Here is a 14,435-nt window from a genome sequence, read left to right as displayed (position 1 = left end):
CCCGCCCCTCGCTGCCCCCGGCCCGGCCCGGCCCGCTAATGCCACGTGTCTCTCTTCCAGCCAAGTCCTGATCCGGAGCAGAGTCCTTCGGGAAAATGGAAAATACATTCCAAAGCAGGTACGGAGCTGCGCGGTTGGGGCTTTACAAAGAGGGTGACTGGGAAAGCAGCACAAAGCGCGGGGCTCTGTCCGGGCAGTGCCGCGGGACGAGCAGAGCCCACAAGGGCCCGCGGGGTCGGACGCTGCCGGGTCACCCCTGGGCCAGGGCAGTGTCCAGGAGTGCAGATTTTAGGAATCTTGGACACAGGACCGCTGTATATGTCTTTTCCCTGACATTTATGTTAGCTGTCACTGCTCGGTGTTTTAACTGCATGCTGACATGAGATGTGTCTCCAAACTGTCGTGTTTAATATCTGCTAGCAAGCACACAGGGATGGAATACAAGCCTGGGATAACGAGGTGGGCATACAATGTCAGCTGAAATGTTTGCTAAACTAAGTCCATCACTCATGTTGGCTGTGTTGGTACCAAGTGTGTGTTTTGTGAAATCCAGAGGTCAGTTGGGAGAGTGAAAGTGTTCCATGTATCAGAATTGGTGCTCAACCTGCACAAAGAATTTGCACAAAACACTAGAAGCTCTTTAATTAACATGGATTTTTCTTCAGAGAACTCTTATAATTTGTTCAAGAATTTCAAAAAGCCAGAGATCTGGTACTCTGGATGCAGAGAAACGTGAGGAGCTTTAGAACACATGGGCAATGAGGCAGCTATCCAAGAAAGGTGTGTTGTGAAAGAACTCACAAGATGTCTGAATGTCTGAGCAAGAACTAATGCTTCTGTCCTTCTGCTTCTTACGGTGTTGGCATTGTCTTTTTCTGTTTTCAGTCTTTTCTGTCCCGGAAATATTTTTTTAATAACCCCGAGGATGGATTTTTTAAGAAAACAAAAAGAAAGGTAGTGCCTCCTTCACCAATGACAGGTATGTTAAGGTACCCTAACTGCAGCCAGGTAGAAAAACCTGTCAGTGTCTGCCGAGGGTGGAAGGTGAATCAGCTTTCCAGGGAGCTCAGGCAGGGTGAGGGAGGGGTGGGACTGTTCAGCTGGGTATTGGGGACGGGGTGCAGGAGTGAGATCCCTCTCTTGGGTAACAACACATTAGGCCACTTCATGTTGCTCAACTTCAGCTCTGAGCTGCTTGCAGCATCTCAGGAGACCTGACCTCCTCAGGGTATCCAGGCATGGGAAGTCCTGCTCTCACTCGACTCCTTTTGCCAGTGTTTTGCTCCAGCTCCTGCATGATCTTCTCCAAAGCAATTTAATTTTTAAGTAATGTATACAGCAAAATAGGAGTTTGTTGTCCTTCTTCTACCCAGGTCAGCTCACAGAGCGGTCACGCAAGTTCACAGATCTGGGGCAAGGGATGGGGTCAGACAGCACAGAACACAACACCCCTGTGGCAGCAGCCACCAGAACACTGGCTGCTCATCTCATTTTGCAAAGTATTGTCAACAATAGAAAATTATAGATACTGGGATAGGACTGTTGTCTCATGCAGTTTCTTAATTAAATTAGCTGACACATAATGACTTGTTTCTCTTTATTGTGATATGCTGCCACTTCACATCCCATCTATGATTTGCAGATCCTACCATGCTGACAGATATGATGAAAGGGAATGTAACCAATGTTCTGCCTATGATCCTCATTGGTGGTTGGATCAACATGACATTTTCAGGATTTGTCACAAGTAAGTGTCTGGAATAAGATGGGTTTGGCTGTGTTTCTGAAGATGACCTTGAGGGTCTGAGCTGCATCAGAGATTTTCTCCTCAACCTGAGAGCAGTCAGTTAGAAGCAGCATAAATTAGGCTTGTGGCACTGCTGCTCTTCACTCCATGAACTGCACAGATTTGGTTGTCTCATTGCAAAGGGGGAGGAGAAATTGTTTTCAAAGTATTGGTCATGGTCTCAAAGAAAATAGCTCAGGAACAACTGTAGTGACAAAACCAGTGTTTTATTAAAACTGCCTAAACTTCAGGTTGATACAGTGGATTTTCCTCTGAACCTGTCTAGGGAGTTGGTTACTGTGTGGAGTGTACACATCAAAAATACTTACTTAAATTCGTAGTTCTGGGGTTTTTTTCCTACTGTTTATGTGATAACTGTTTCTTTAACAAGAGACATTCCCTTTCACAGTCACTGAAGTAATATGTGTGAGGGTTTGGTCATTTGATAGTTTCAGAAAGCCTTTTCATATTAAAATGAATACAGAACTGCAGCTTTTTCAAAAATCCAAATTAACTTTTTATTGTGCACGTTGCACTCAGACTACATTAGATGTAATAAAAGAACTACCTGCTCACTTTGCCCTGTGCTTTGTAGTTGTGCAGTGTCACTTTGTGAAGCTGGGCTTTTTTTCTTCTCTATCCTGCAGCAAAGGTCCCGTTTCCTCTGACGCTGCGTTTTAAGCCAATGTTGCAGCAGGGAATTGAGTTGCTCACTTTAGACGCATCCTGGTAAGCCCCTGTCCTCAACAAGCAAGGTCCAATTCCCACTTGGAAAATGCTGAATGTGTTAATAACCCTTGGATGGTCTGTGTGTGCTGCTGGAATGAGGTCATGTGCCAGCTTTGAACTGACAACAGCCGTGCTTGTTCTGATTTGTCAGGGTGAGCTCTGCTTCCTGGTACTTCTTGAATGTGTTTGGACTCAGAAGCATTTATACTCTCATCCTGGGCCAAGATAATGGTGAGGCGCTTGACATTTCTGGGAACTGGCTTCTCCTTCCAAGGGACGTCATCTGAGGGAGGCTGGGGAAAAGATTTCTAAGTTTCCAGGCAAAAAGCTCTTGAATGCCTTTCTCCTTTCGGTGAGATTATTTACTCTCCCTGGGCTAGGTTTGACAGCACCTGCAACAAGTACCCAAATCTCCTGCACCAGACACTGGCTCATAAACTTCCATGGTTGTTAGCCCAGGCTTTCTTTCCCATCAGATCAGCGTGCAAAACTTTTGTGCTCAGGCTTGTTTTATTTCTATTCTCTGTATTATTTATTTAAGGAAAACTGTAAAGATTTCTCAATGTTAGATGTGGGGCCGGACAGATGTGCATTGGGAATGTAGAAAACTATTTTCCTCAACTTTTCTGCATATTTTATGTAAATCTGGCTAAGATGTAGCAGGTGGGAGCAAGATGTCTTGTCAGGACTCCTTCTGGCACAGCAGTATTGCATTTTGGGTGTTGCTGCAATGTTCTCATCTATAGATAAAAACCTTCCCAGTGGCACCATGCTCCAGGGAATGCTGTTTAGTAACACACAAATCAACCTCTCATTTCTCATTTCTAGCTGCAGATCAGTCCAGGGTGATGCAAGAACAAATGACAGGGGCAGCAATGGCCATGCCAGCAGATACCAACAAAGCATTTAAGGTACAGTATTCCCACCTGCATTCCTGTTTGTGTGAGCTTGCAGGGTCGTAGGCTGCATGTAACTCATCCTCTCCCTGTGTCAGGTAAGGGAATTGCTCTGGATTCCTGTTCCTAAAATTAGAGCTGACAGCTTATGAAGGCTGTGGGAGTTGCTCTGGGTCTGGCAGAGCCCGAATACCCTGCAGTAAACCTGACAGATCAGTCATTCCCAGTACAAAAGCTGAATTTATGTCCCATCCTCTGCTTTTGCTGAGGAAGGGGTTTTTTTTACCTTGAGATATAGTTCCAAAGCAGAAACTGGCTCTGCAAAAGTTGTTAATAGTGCAGCTGAGCATGAGTCCAGCAGGCACCTGATGGAACTTGGGTAAGAGAATCAAGTAAGCAAGTCAGTTCAGTGGAAAATCCACAGGATTTGACTGTCTTGAAATTCTCCTAAAGCACTTTCCATAGGCACTTGCTTGTTAGCCTGCCTCTGCCTTTCACAGCCCAGGTTTATGCACAAAGGACAGACCCGGTTTCTGTTTTTACGTACTGCAGAAGAGGTTTAGCCACACATAACCTGCTGCCTGGGAAGGTGGGATGGTCTGCTCCTGCAGTTTGTTTTCAGTAACCTTCCTGGTTAAAAAATCCCACACCACCCAGGCAGAGGCTCAGCCAGAGAAGAGCATGGCTGCAGTTGGCAGCAGTGCTGGAGCAGTGGGTGTTCTGTCACAGTCAGCACCGAGGTGCAATTCCAGCCGGTACTGACTCCCACCCAGTATTGGCTCTCTGCAGCACTTCTGCCATTCAGCCTTGCAGGGACCTAAACCCACAGCATGCTTCAGCAGAAACAAAAGGGGAAAAGCCCATATTGCACAAATGTTCTGGCCAAGAAATACAAATCTCTGCTGGGCATCATGGGACATGGTTTTTTTGCAGGCTTTGTGCACAAGTCTGTGAGCAGGTGCAAAATTTTTGGCTTTTTACCTGTTGTTATCAAGTAACTCTGAACTAAAGAATTAACTCACTGCAAAGCACTTGACCCACCAGAACAGGGCTGGCTGTTACAGAAGCAGTGGACTGTTCCAGAAGGGTAAAGGGTTGGCAGAAAGTAGATAATGTAGTTTTTCTGATTTCTGTGATGCAATTTGTATTGACCAACTAACATCTAATTAAGCATAAATCACTGATTTCAGAGTTGACAGGATTGCCAGGTTTTTCATAGAAATTGGTGTTTGTAGCAGTTGTTAAAGAAAGCACTGCTTTGTCTAGTTCTTGTCTAATCCCGTGTTGCTTTTCCTTCTCTACTTCTGTTCACTGCCAATGCAGACGGAATGGGAAGCCTTAGAACTGACAGATCATCAGTGGGCCTTAGAAGATGTAGAAGAAGAGCTCATGGCAAAAGACCTCCATTTTGAAGGCATGTTTAAGGAAGAACTTCAGACCTCCATCTTCTGAGAGTATGCTTTTGTCTCTTCTTGTAAAAGTTATTTGAAAAGAAATCTGTTATCTAAAACTATATAATGTATTTTAGCAAGGCTGAGAATAAAAGAAAACCATCATGTTCAGAACTGCAGTGCCCTCACTTTGATTTGACCCCAAGGATACACTCACACTATTTCCCCAGTAATTTATTCCTTCCCAAGTCCATTTGTAAGCACCTGAGTGCCCACACAGCCCCTCCCTGCCTGCCACATGCACAGCAGGGTGTTGCCAAAGGGTGCCTGGCTGTTATTTACTGGGCCAGGTGGGGATAATGAATGCTTTAAGCTGCCCACCTTGGACTGCAGAGAACAGGGAGCAACTGTTCCTGGCTTGTCCTTCTGCAGAAGCTCCTCAGACCTCTTCCCCAGGGAGAACAGTCCCAATATGGAAAAACGCTTCGTAAAAAGAAGCTCTTCCATACTCTGGGGCTGTTATTTTTTTCCCCCATTCTTTATTCTTTACCAATTTTTCTCAGGGTAAAACTGCACATCCCTCTTCAAAGCAGGAGCTGAGCCAGGACTGTGACACTGATTTTCTGTTCTCACCAAATCATCTTCCCAGTGAACAGGGAAGCTGCCCCTTTGCTTTCCCTTCTTCCCACGATGGGTTTCACACCATGCTTTGGAGTCAGCCCTCCACAGCAAAGCTCAGCAGCTGCTGTTCTACATTAAAGCTCATTAACCCTCAGGAGCTCCAGCTGAGATCAAGCTCCTCTGCTCTTAGACTGTAATTGTGGCATGAAGACTTCAAACCTTCTCACAAGGGCTTCACAGCCCACCTTGGCCTGCAAGACTGGGACAATCCCACACACAGGCCCATTGCACTGCCTCAGCTTTTTCCAGCCTGCTCTCACAAATGTGTTCAGGTTGCCTTGAGGAGGAAATTACAGAGACTGCAGGACAACTACCTCAGTGGTACAGGCAGCCCTGATACCCTGGAGAAAATGGACAGAAAGGAAGACCAGGACCTCTCAGGGATCTGCAGAGGAAGAGGAAGGATGAAACCATAGCTGAGGCTGCCCAGTGCCACAAAAAAGCAAGGACAGCTTTGCTAGAGCACAGGTACCAGCAACCCCAGCAGTGCAGGGAGAAAAAGCAACCCTGGAGCAAACTGAAGCCTCAGCTGTGCAGAGCTGTGCCCTCAACAGCTGATCTTCTCCCAGATCGGCACTGGCTCTGCAGGACTTGCCCTCCCCCAGCCCAAATTACCCCTAGAGCACCAGGCATCCCCACAACCAGCAGTCTTAGGCCACATAATGAAAGCTGAAAATACAACAGAACTCAGTTTCAGTGCAAACCACTCTTTAATTTTCCTCTTTGTACAACAGAGCCAGCCACTTACAAAGTGCTAGTCTAAAAAAGTCTGGTATTACAGCACACACACACCAGCCAAAGCCCAGCAGCTCAGAGGCAGAGGAAGCAGAGCTGGGCCACTTGTTCTGCAGTACAACAGAGTCTGTTCAGCATCTGAGATTGAGCCCCACGGATGCATTTCTCAGTGTCAGCACAGGTAGGGAGACGAGGAGGAGAACAAAGGCTATTTCATTTTCATTTTAAAAAGGTCTTTTGCTGTCCTCCCTTTCCTCTATTCCCCATTTTGGAATGCCCACGTGACTTACTTTCAGGGTAAAACAAACAAAAAAATGCTGATTAGAGTAATTTCAGTGCAGTGCTACAGCTTAAAAAATTGCCTTTTGCATGCTCCCCTCAGTAATAAGGAAAAAAATTGCAATATTAAGAGTTGCAAAAATAAAAATAAAAAATGAAACAGCAGAAGCAACTAAGCAATTGTGATCTCAAAATTCAAATTTTAATGCTTTGAAAGCAAAATTCCACAAAGGAGAATCACATCAGTAGCATGCTGGCTAGAGACAATGCCCCCTCCTCCTCTCCATCACTTCCCAGTGCCCTGGCAAAGGGTTTCCTGGTGCTGCCCTCCCAGGATGCAGGGACAGGCACACTGTGATGTCCTACAGGGCCTGTTGCCAGGAGCTGCAGAAAGGTGGGGCTGAGCTGGCAAGTTTGGAGTTAAATGGATGAGCACTGCTGACCACCAGAAGAGGTGGTGATGGTAAGCACTGAAGCCACAGTGGCTGCAAGCACATATTCCAGGGGGAACAAAAAGCAGATGATAGCCAGTCTCAACCTTTTATTCTGCCAACACACTCGGATCCAGGAAGCAAAAACCCTCCCGGTTTGGTTCACTACCTTGAGCTAGATCTTCCCCTAAAAAATACAGGCTAAGGGTCTGGAATTTTTTCCCATTTTTCACATGGAAGACCAGCTCTCCAGTGAGACTCACAGGAGTCTCTTTTCAAGAAGAAAGCTGGACTCGAGTCCTAAAAGCAACACAGACAGTAAAGGAGGACAGAAGGAAGAGCATTTGCCAGTTGTGCCAAAAGGATGGAGCAGAACCATTGAACAGCAGAGGCAAACAGGACCTGGGACAGGACTATCACACCTGCAGCCCCCAGAAGGTGATCAGGTGAAAATATAGAAGGCAGCACTCAAGGATGGAAGAGGGCTGAAAGAGCAGTCCAAAAAAACCAAAGTTGCAAGAGAAAAGGCTGAAAGCTCACACAATCCATTGCATTGAGCTGTCACCCTTACAGGTGACAGCTCTGGGGACACAGTGCTGAGCTTGGCTGGAGACATAAATGAGCAAAAAAAGGATAAAAATGTTGTCACTGCACAAACCATAGGAGAAATGCTGGCAGCAGAAAAGTGCTTACAGAGCAGCCTGGAAGTGAGGGGTGCAGGAGATGGAAAGGACAAGAAATCATCGGTGTTAGGGATGTTACTTTCTCTGCAGAAGAACAGGAGCCAGAGCAGCTGTATCCTGCATCTCCATGGGGATCAGCCTGCACATATGCCACACCATAGGTAGGTATGATTCACTTCTGGCCAAGATTCCTGCATCACTGGATTCAGTGTTCACATCAAAAATGCTGAGTCAAAACTGCCCAGGAGAGCCTCAAACCTATCAGTGGAAGGATGCAAGCAAGAGAAACTTTTGTTGCTTTGCCAGGGGGACCAAGGTACAGCGGCAGAGACTGCAACAGACCAGATGTACAAAGATTTGAACCAAGCTCCAGAAAGGGTGCAGGAGGCCTCCCTGACACAGGCAGGGCCCAACAGCAACACCAGAAGAGTTGGCAGGAAGCCCCAATGCCGATTCACAGAATCGTACCCACCATTCTCCTCCATGGGCCCCTGCAAGGCTCAGCTGTGCCTGGCCTCCAGCTCAGGCTGTCCTCTCCCAACCTCAGCTACAACCCTCAGCCCAAGAACCACAGTCCCAACCCCTGCCTCTAGCCACACAGCTCAGCCAGATTTTAAAAAGAACTTTATTGAAGCTCCAATATATATTATTTTTGGCCTCTAAATACCCAAGTGTCAGCACCTAGTCCTGGCTCTTCAGTGCTATTCTGCAACCCCCAGCACTGAATCTTTCAGTGCTTGATTTTCTGCTTGACCCCTACAGAAGGAAGAAAAATTTTCAGGTGCCTCAGGCATTGCTTTACAAGAGTAACTACTACCATGGTGGCCGAGTGCTGGAGGTGGTGCTTAGTTGGTGTCCATGCCATCACACTCTTCTTGGGGAGCAGAGGGGGCAGAATGTTCCTCACTGTTTCGGCGCTGATAGAACAGCACATATGCAGCCTTTGTCTACCGAACAAAAAGAAAACCCATCTGAAACCATCCACACAGCTTGGCTGGAATGTCATGCCCAAAGCAGGGAACCACACTTTCAGCATAGACCTGGAACAGCCTCAAGCCAAATACTCACCACTATTTGGTCTTCTGAAGCCACAGAGACGCTGCTGTCATCAAAGTAGTACCACTTGTCGTTCACCTTGTTCTTTGCGTAGGCAGTGTCTGTCGGGGGAGAAACTGCAGCTCAGCATTCTGGGGAAGGCCGGCAGGGAAGGCATACCTGGGACACTCAGGACTCCAACCACGTGTGCATGGGAGGCCAGGGGCCAGCTTTGGCATTACCTACCCCAAGCCTAGTCAACCAGCATGAACATCTTCTACAACGTGCCCGCTGGCCCAGCTAGTCTAGGACCAGGTTCCATATACCAGGCTTATCCCTAACAGCTGAGACACATGGAAAAGAAACTTAGGGAAAAACAGTAGTAGGCTTTGTTCACTGCCCTTGAGTCAGAGCTTTCCCAAACACACACAGTTTAAGACTATGCATTTTCACTTGAAAGAGAAGTTTTCTGCTGCTGAGGGAATCTGATCTAGCACTTTCAAGAGTTCTCACTCAAGATGGAAGTTACAAGTCCCTCAACATCTGTTCAAGCCAAGAGTTCTGTGACTGTGATCTCCAACCTCAGAACATGTGCCCTTCAGCTCCCTTCAGGAGTTCATCATCCTCTCTGGGTAAATTGCTTCTGGGTGGTTTTACAAGTGTTACCTACAGCATGGCTCTGCACGGACACCTGATACAGCAAACTCACCTACAGACACTTTTCATCTATGCTGCAGCAAAACCAGTGACAGAAAACACAGACTCATCATGTATCAAACTTGAATATAAATGAGTTTTTCTCCTGGTGAAATGACATTTTCCCTATGTCAGTCCTTATCAATGCAAAGGTGGAGACATTCTATGGTCAGCCAGTGTCTCAATTTTCAGTTCAGCATTGATAAATCTTGACTCCACTCATAAACTGGAGAACACCATCACAAAAACTAATGACAGCTAAACCAGGGTCCCACAGGCATCAGTCAGACCTCAGGCCAAAGTGCTGCTACCTATCTGCCCTCCATATCCTAACAGGATCCCAATATGATACTCGCCTGCACACAGAACACAGGTAAGCTTTGGACTAGATACCTTTGGTGAGGGCTATTGCAGGAGTCCCAATGCAGAGCCCTCCCATGACCCCTCTGCCACGTTTCCTTGCACACAAAGGACAACAGCAGCAGTTACTCACAGTGGCCCACTCCCATGGCTCCATAGTGATTGGAAACTGCAATGAGGTCATACACGTATGAGCCTGCTCTTGGGTCGCAGACAAACTCGGACATGTTCAAACCCCTGGAAGGAAACACAAACCTATCAGTACACCCATAACCATCACTTTTTAGGAACTGAAGCATGGCACCAGTGCTGCTCTGCTGCTCAGGGGCCAGGTGTGGTTAGTGGGAAGACCAGACTTGTTACCCCTCCCACACAGGGCAGGTCCTGACAAACACACCAAGCACTGCCAGAAGGTTTAGAGGGAGGTGTTGAATAAAACACAGTTTGGAGTGTCCCTGTGTAGGCATGAAGAGTGAGATAGGAACAGTAAGGGATATGCTTCATCCCACAGGAGGATGCTGGCAAGCAGAAGCAGAGGGACAAGGCAGGCTTTTGTCTTGTACTGGTGCAATACTCAGCACTACAAGTGCAGCTCTGCCCAAAAAATTTGCTCAAATTGCTACAGAAGTTCTCTTGGTTGAATCACATGGGCTTAACCAAATTTTAGAAGAAACAGCACCTGCTAGTAACTAATGCTCTTTGAGATGTATAAAACTGAACAGTATTAACAAAAACCACCCCCCAAAATACTAACCCCTCTCAACTCACGCCAGTTGTCCAGTTCAAACCCAGAAAACACCTGTTCCAGTGACAGCTTTAACAGCAAGCCCAGCCAACAGAAACATCAGAAGTACCTCTTTCCTGACCAAGTTCTTCAAGTTCTTCCTAACTTGAGGGAAGAATCCTACCTGATGGGGAATTCCACAACAGTGTCAAGTTTATCCCTCCAGTATCTGTTGTAGGAGAAGCGTTTTAAATGTACCACCAAAATCCTGGGCAAAGACCACAAGTCAAACTTCTTCGTGGCCTGTTGATGCTTCTTACAGTTAGGGCAGTACCTGAGGAAGGAGTAACAAGCAAGGAAATTAATGACTGCATTAGAAGAAAAGCTTCTGGCCTTCCATTAAAGATGCCTCACTAGCACAAGTGCAGTCCCTGCCTTACAGAAGGCACATTGCCTGTGGAATATGCAGGTGAGCACACTGCCTCAGGGAATTCCAAACTCCAATTTGCTTTCACTTTATAGGCAAAATGTCCTATGGCAAGTATGTTAACTGCACGTTGTACAAAAAATAACTTTTGAAAATAGCTTGATCGTTGGAAGCTACATTCCCACTGACATTTTCTTCCTTAAATACGGGCAGGAAGCAAATACTTTTTATTAACCCATGTCCACAGCCTATTGAGTCAATGCCTTAATACAGATCTGATAAACTTCTCAAAGATGAGGACAAAAGGACAGACCTGGGAAAGTGTAAGAATCCCATTACAAATCATGGAAATTCAAACACTTAGGCATTTTATGGTAGACAAGGTAGGCAGGCAGAGGTTCTTACCACGGGTCATGTTCACCAAGTGTTTCCATAGTAGTGAAGAGCTCTATGCAATCTCTGAGGGCTACTACAGCCTTCTTCTTCTGTGGCTGTAGCATGCTTCCATGTTTTTCAAATGCCTAGTGAAAGAGATGCTTTATTCAATTCCATGTACTCTGTAATCCCTGACATCGAGAAATTACATGCTCACTTTCCCCACACTGCCTATTTCTGCACCTCCTTCCCCACCCAGACAATCCTCTCCAGCTTCTAGCCACTCCTTTCTTGTGCTAAATAGTCCATAAGAGAAAATATACGTCTTCACTTGGGTTTAGAGATTTATCATGAGAGTAAAAACAGCTTATTCTGTTACAAAAGATGACCCAGCAGAACACTGTTTACTGTCACCTTTTAAATATCATGCAAGTTTAAACATAGATTACTTATGAAAAGACCATACTACAACCTGTGCCTCCTGTTCATCATAAAGCAACCTCCGTGTCTCAGAATCCCAGTCAATAGCAACTGCAGCAAAAGCTACAAGAAAGAAGAAACATTTATTGCACAGGTGTAAAAAGAAGGAAGAAAAAAAACCAGCAAGAAAATAATTACCATTCAGTTTTAAGATTTTTCCTTCAACAATGGAGTTTATCTCCGAAGTCCCAGAGGAATTCACAAGGCTAAAAGTGAAATGCTGTTTCTTGCAAGGCTGCAGGTCTCTTGCTGACTCCACTTGCATACAACCCTCAGAATGGCAGGGATCAACTTCTGTCAGCTTTTCCTTGCCTTCCTCTCCGCCATCCTGATGCTCCATCTCTTCAATGTCACCTGGAAAAAAATTTCCAACAAGGACAGTATTACAGGGTTTCAGTGAAAGTTTGGCCTGACACCTCCCATGGACAGCTGTTTGCATCAGCCTGTACAACACACACCAGTTACGTGGAAAGCAATGAAAAGGCACACAGAAAAAGAAACCTCTGCTTGCTAACCACTCCATCTGAAGCTGTATTTTTCCCTTTAGCAGATGCCAGTTTAGGAGAGCGCTCAGTTCGCAGTAGGTTAACAATGACACCTTCTGACAGCACACCCTAAGAAGCATCCCCAAGAGAGAATCAGCAAGGCTGCAGCTGGGTGCCTTCACAGAAAGGAATATGTAAGTTGCCAGAAAAGTTATTTCCATTCTTAGGAGAAAATGGGCAGGTTTTTTTCCCCATTTAACTTATTCCAGCTATTACCCTCAGGGCTACACAAGTGAATAATTTCAAACAGGAAAGGGAAACATGCATTTGCCATCAGCATTAAAAGCTTCCTAGGGAGCATCTAGCCTAGGAATGAGACTGTGATTCTATGCCCTCCAACAGAAAAATTTCTCCACAATGTGTCTTTGTGACCTAACAGGCCAGTTTTCATCACCAAAGGGCATATCAGGAAGGGCTGCCTCTGAACACCTTGAGTAAGCAAGGACTTCCCTAACACTGGTCAGGATGAATGCACATCCACACTTTGTTCTCCAGCTGCTGCTTATGCACATCTGATCTCCCTAGGAAGGAAATGGTCTACAAGATTCTCCCTGTACCACGCAGATGCCCAGCACAACAGCGTGGTTAAATCACGGGGGAGAAATAACCTGCTAGAGCTAAAGCCAAATACACACAGCACAAACCAAATGCTGTTAGAAAGCTTAAAGTGAAGGGCTTTACCTTCAACCACACCATTGGAGCCATTGCAGGTTCCTCTGTCTGGGCAGGGTGAGGAGTATTCTGCCAGAGGGAGTTTCACATAGCGGCTGAAGAGAAGGGACACATTTAACACACAACCATACTGCAGCTGTGCATCAGAACAGCAGCACTCCCCTCTATCATCAGCTCTTGCTGCCCAGTCCCCTCCAACAAACAAGAACCCACCCTGTACAGCACCACTTACATTTACATGACAGCACCAAGAGCCCTCAGAATGAGTCAAACAACAATTCCCTGAGTCTCTGCTCTCATTGCTTGTTCCATGTTTCACTGGCTGTATATTGAGAAGGCTAAAGTAAGTCATGGTGGCCTCATCTGTGAGCCCTGAAAACAAGCCCTGAGTTCTGCTCCTGACTCCTTTTGCAAGGCTGAGCCAGCAATATCTGTTACAAAACCCAAAAAACCAGGACCTTGAAATGTCCCTGGGGCCTCCAGACACTAATGCAATGCAAATCCTGGTTTATACATCCCACACAAATCAAGGAAAATTCTCCCTGTTAACAAGGATTCAGTAATCCTATTACAATGTAATTGAATAAGCGACCTCTAGAGCTTGGCATAGGATTCAAAGATACAGCCATGACTTACCTGATCTGCTCCAAAACCACACTGTACAGGTGATCCACGGTGAGCCTGTGTTTCGGCACAGATATTAACAGTGGCTGCCCAAAGAGCACAGTCCCTGAAGTATTGCTGGATTGCCTCATTGTCTTTTCCCGAAAGTAAATGGAGAGAGTAACATACTCTGAGCCATCCTCACTTGGCTTGCAAACTTCATACCTGTTTGAAAGACAGGTATTTCAGTGGGTTATTTCCACTGCCAAGAAGCACAGCACAGGTAGGACCAATGTGAAGTCAGTCCAGCAAGTCTCTCCAACAGTACCAGAGGGTTGTACTGTCCTCATGCTACAGAGCAGTTTCCTGAACACTCCCCATGGCTCACAGTGGCACAGGACACACACCTGCAACCGACTTGACTGCCACCTTCCCTCTGTCTTTACTCCTAATTCAAACCCCTATTACCAGTCACCTCCCAAGACATTACCCTGACAACTACACAGTGCTTCAACCAGTGAAAAATACTAAATGTATTTTGAAATCCCTCTGACAGTGTTTGTTCCCCTTGGAGAAAGAAATCCTCTTGATACCTTGGGTCTTGCATTCTCCCAGCCTCTCAAACAGTTTTATGGCCTGAACTCACATCACTGAGCAGCTAATGTTTCATAAAACCAAGAGTCTGGAAACATCTGCTTCACAGAAAAATTCAAGGACAGTAAACAAACAAGAAAAATTCTGGAAGACAACAAACAGCCTGAGAGAACAGTGAGGAGACTGTGACACAGCTTGTGCCCTAGGTGAAACAGCAAATGAGGTATTTGCAGCCGTCAGAGACAAAAGAAACCACAGGATCCAACACTATCACACTGTTTGCTTCAGGCCTACTCATTACAAAAGATTAATT

The 14,435-nt window shown here is 46.0% G+C and overlaps 2 protein-coding genes across 2 annotated transcripts in view; one reads left to right on the top strand and one right to left on the bottom strand.

Annotated features, from left to right (window-relative positions):
* Window position 1: 1 nt before the first annotated feature.
* EMC3 (ER membrane protein complex subunit 3) lies at window positions 2–4,976 on the top strand (the record flags this gene model as incomplete). Its single annotated transcript, XM_008632321.2, has 7 exons — window positions 2–118; window positions 886–979; window positions 1,643–1,747; window positions 2,434–2,515; window positions 2,667–2,746; window positions 3,344–3,426; window positions 4,735–4,976. Coding segments are annotated over 7 exons (690 nt in total), but the record flags the coding sequence as incomplete, so codon positions are not given.
* Window positions 4,977–6,174: 1,198 nt separating this feature from the next.
* The window catches only part of USP4 (ubiquitin specific peptidase 4), a 41,078-nt gene continuing 32,817 nt past the window's right edge, over window positions 6,175–14,435 (bottom strand). Inside the window, exons 12-20 of the mRNA XM_017732405.1 lie at window positions 13,562–13,753; window positions 12,935–13,020; window positions 11,847–12,062; window positions 11,701–11,771; window positions 11,259–11,374; window positions 10,611–10,760; window positions 9,836–9,939; window positions 8,680–8,768; window positions 6,175–8,558 (exon numbers count right to left, since the gene is read on the bottom strand). Coding sequence (XP_017587894.1) covers window positions 8,457–8,558; window positions 8,680–8,768; window positions 9,836–9,939; window positions 10,611–10,760; window positions 11,259–11,374; window positions 11,701–11,771; window positions 11,847–12,062; window positions 12,935–13,020; window positions 13,562–13,753 — 1,126 coding nt within the window. The 3' untranslated portion in view covers window positions 6,175–8,456. The remainder of the gene's footprint in view (window positions 8,559–8,679; window positions 8,769–9,835; window positions 9,940–10,610; window positions 10,761–11,258; window positions 11,375–11,700; window positions 11,772–11,846; window positions 12,063–12,934; window positions 13,021–13,561; window positions 13,754–14,435) is intronic.

The sequence above is a fragment of the Corvus brachyrhynchos genome, unplaced genomic scaffold, assembly GCF_000691975.1.
Source record: "Corvus brachyrhynchos isolate BGI_N302 unplaced genomic scaffold, ASM69197v1 scaffold4, whole genome shotgun sequence".
Taxonomy (NCBI): domain Eukaryota; kingdom Metazoa; phylum Chordata; class Aves; order Passeriformes; family Corvidae; genus Corvus; species Corvus brachyrhynchos.
This window is presented reverse-complemented; position numbering and strand designations above follow the sequence as displayed.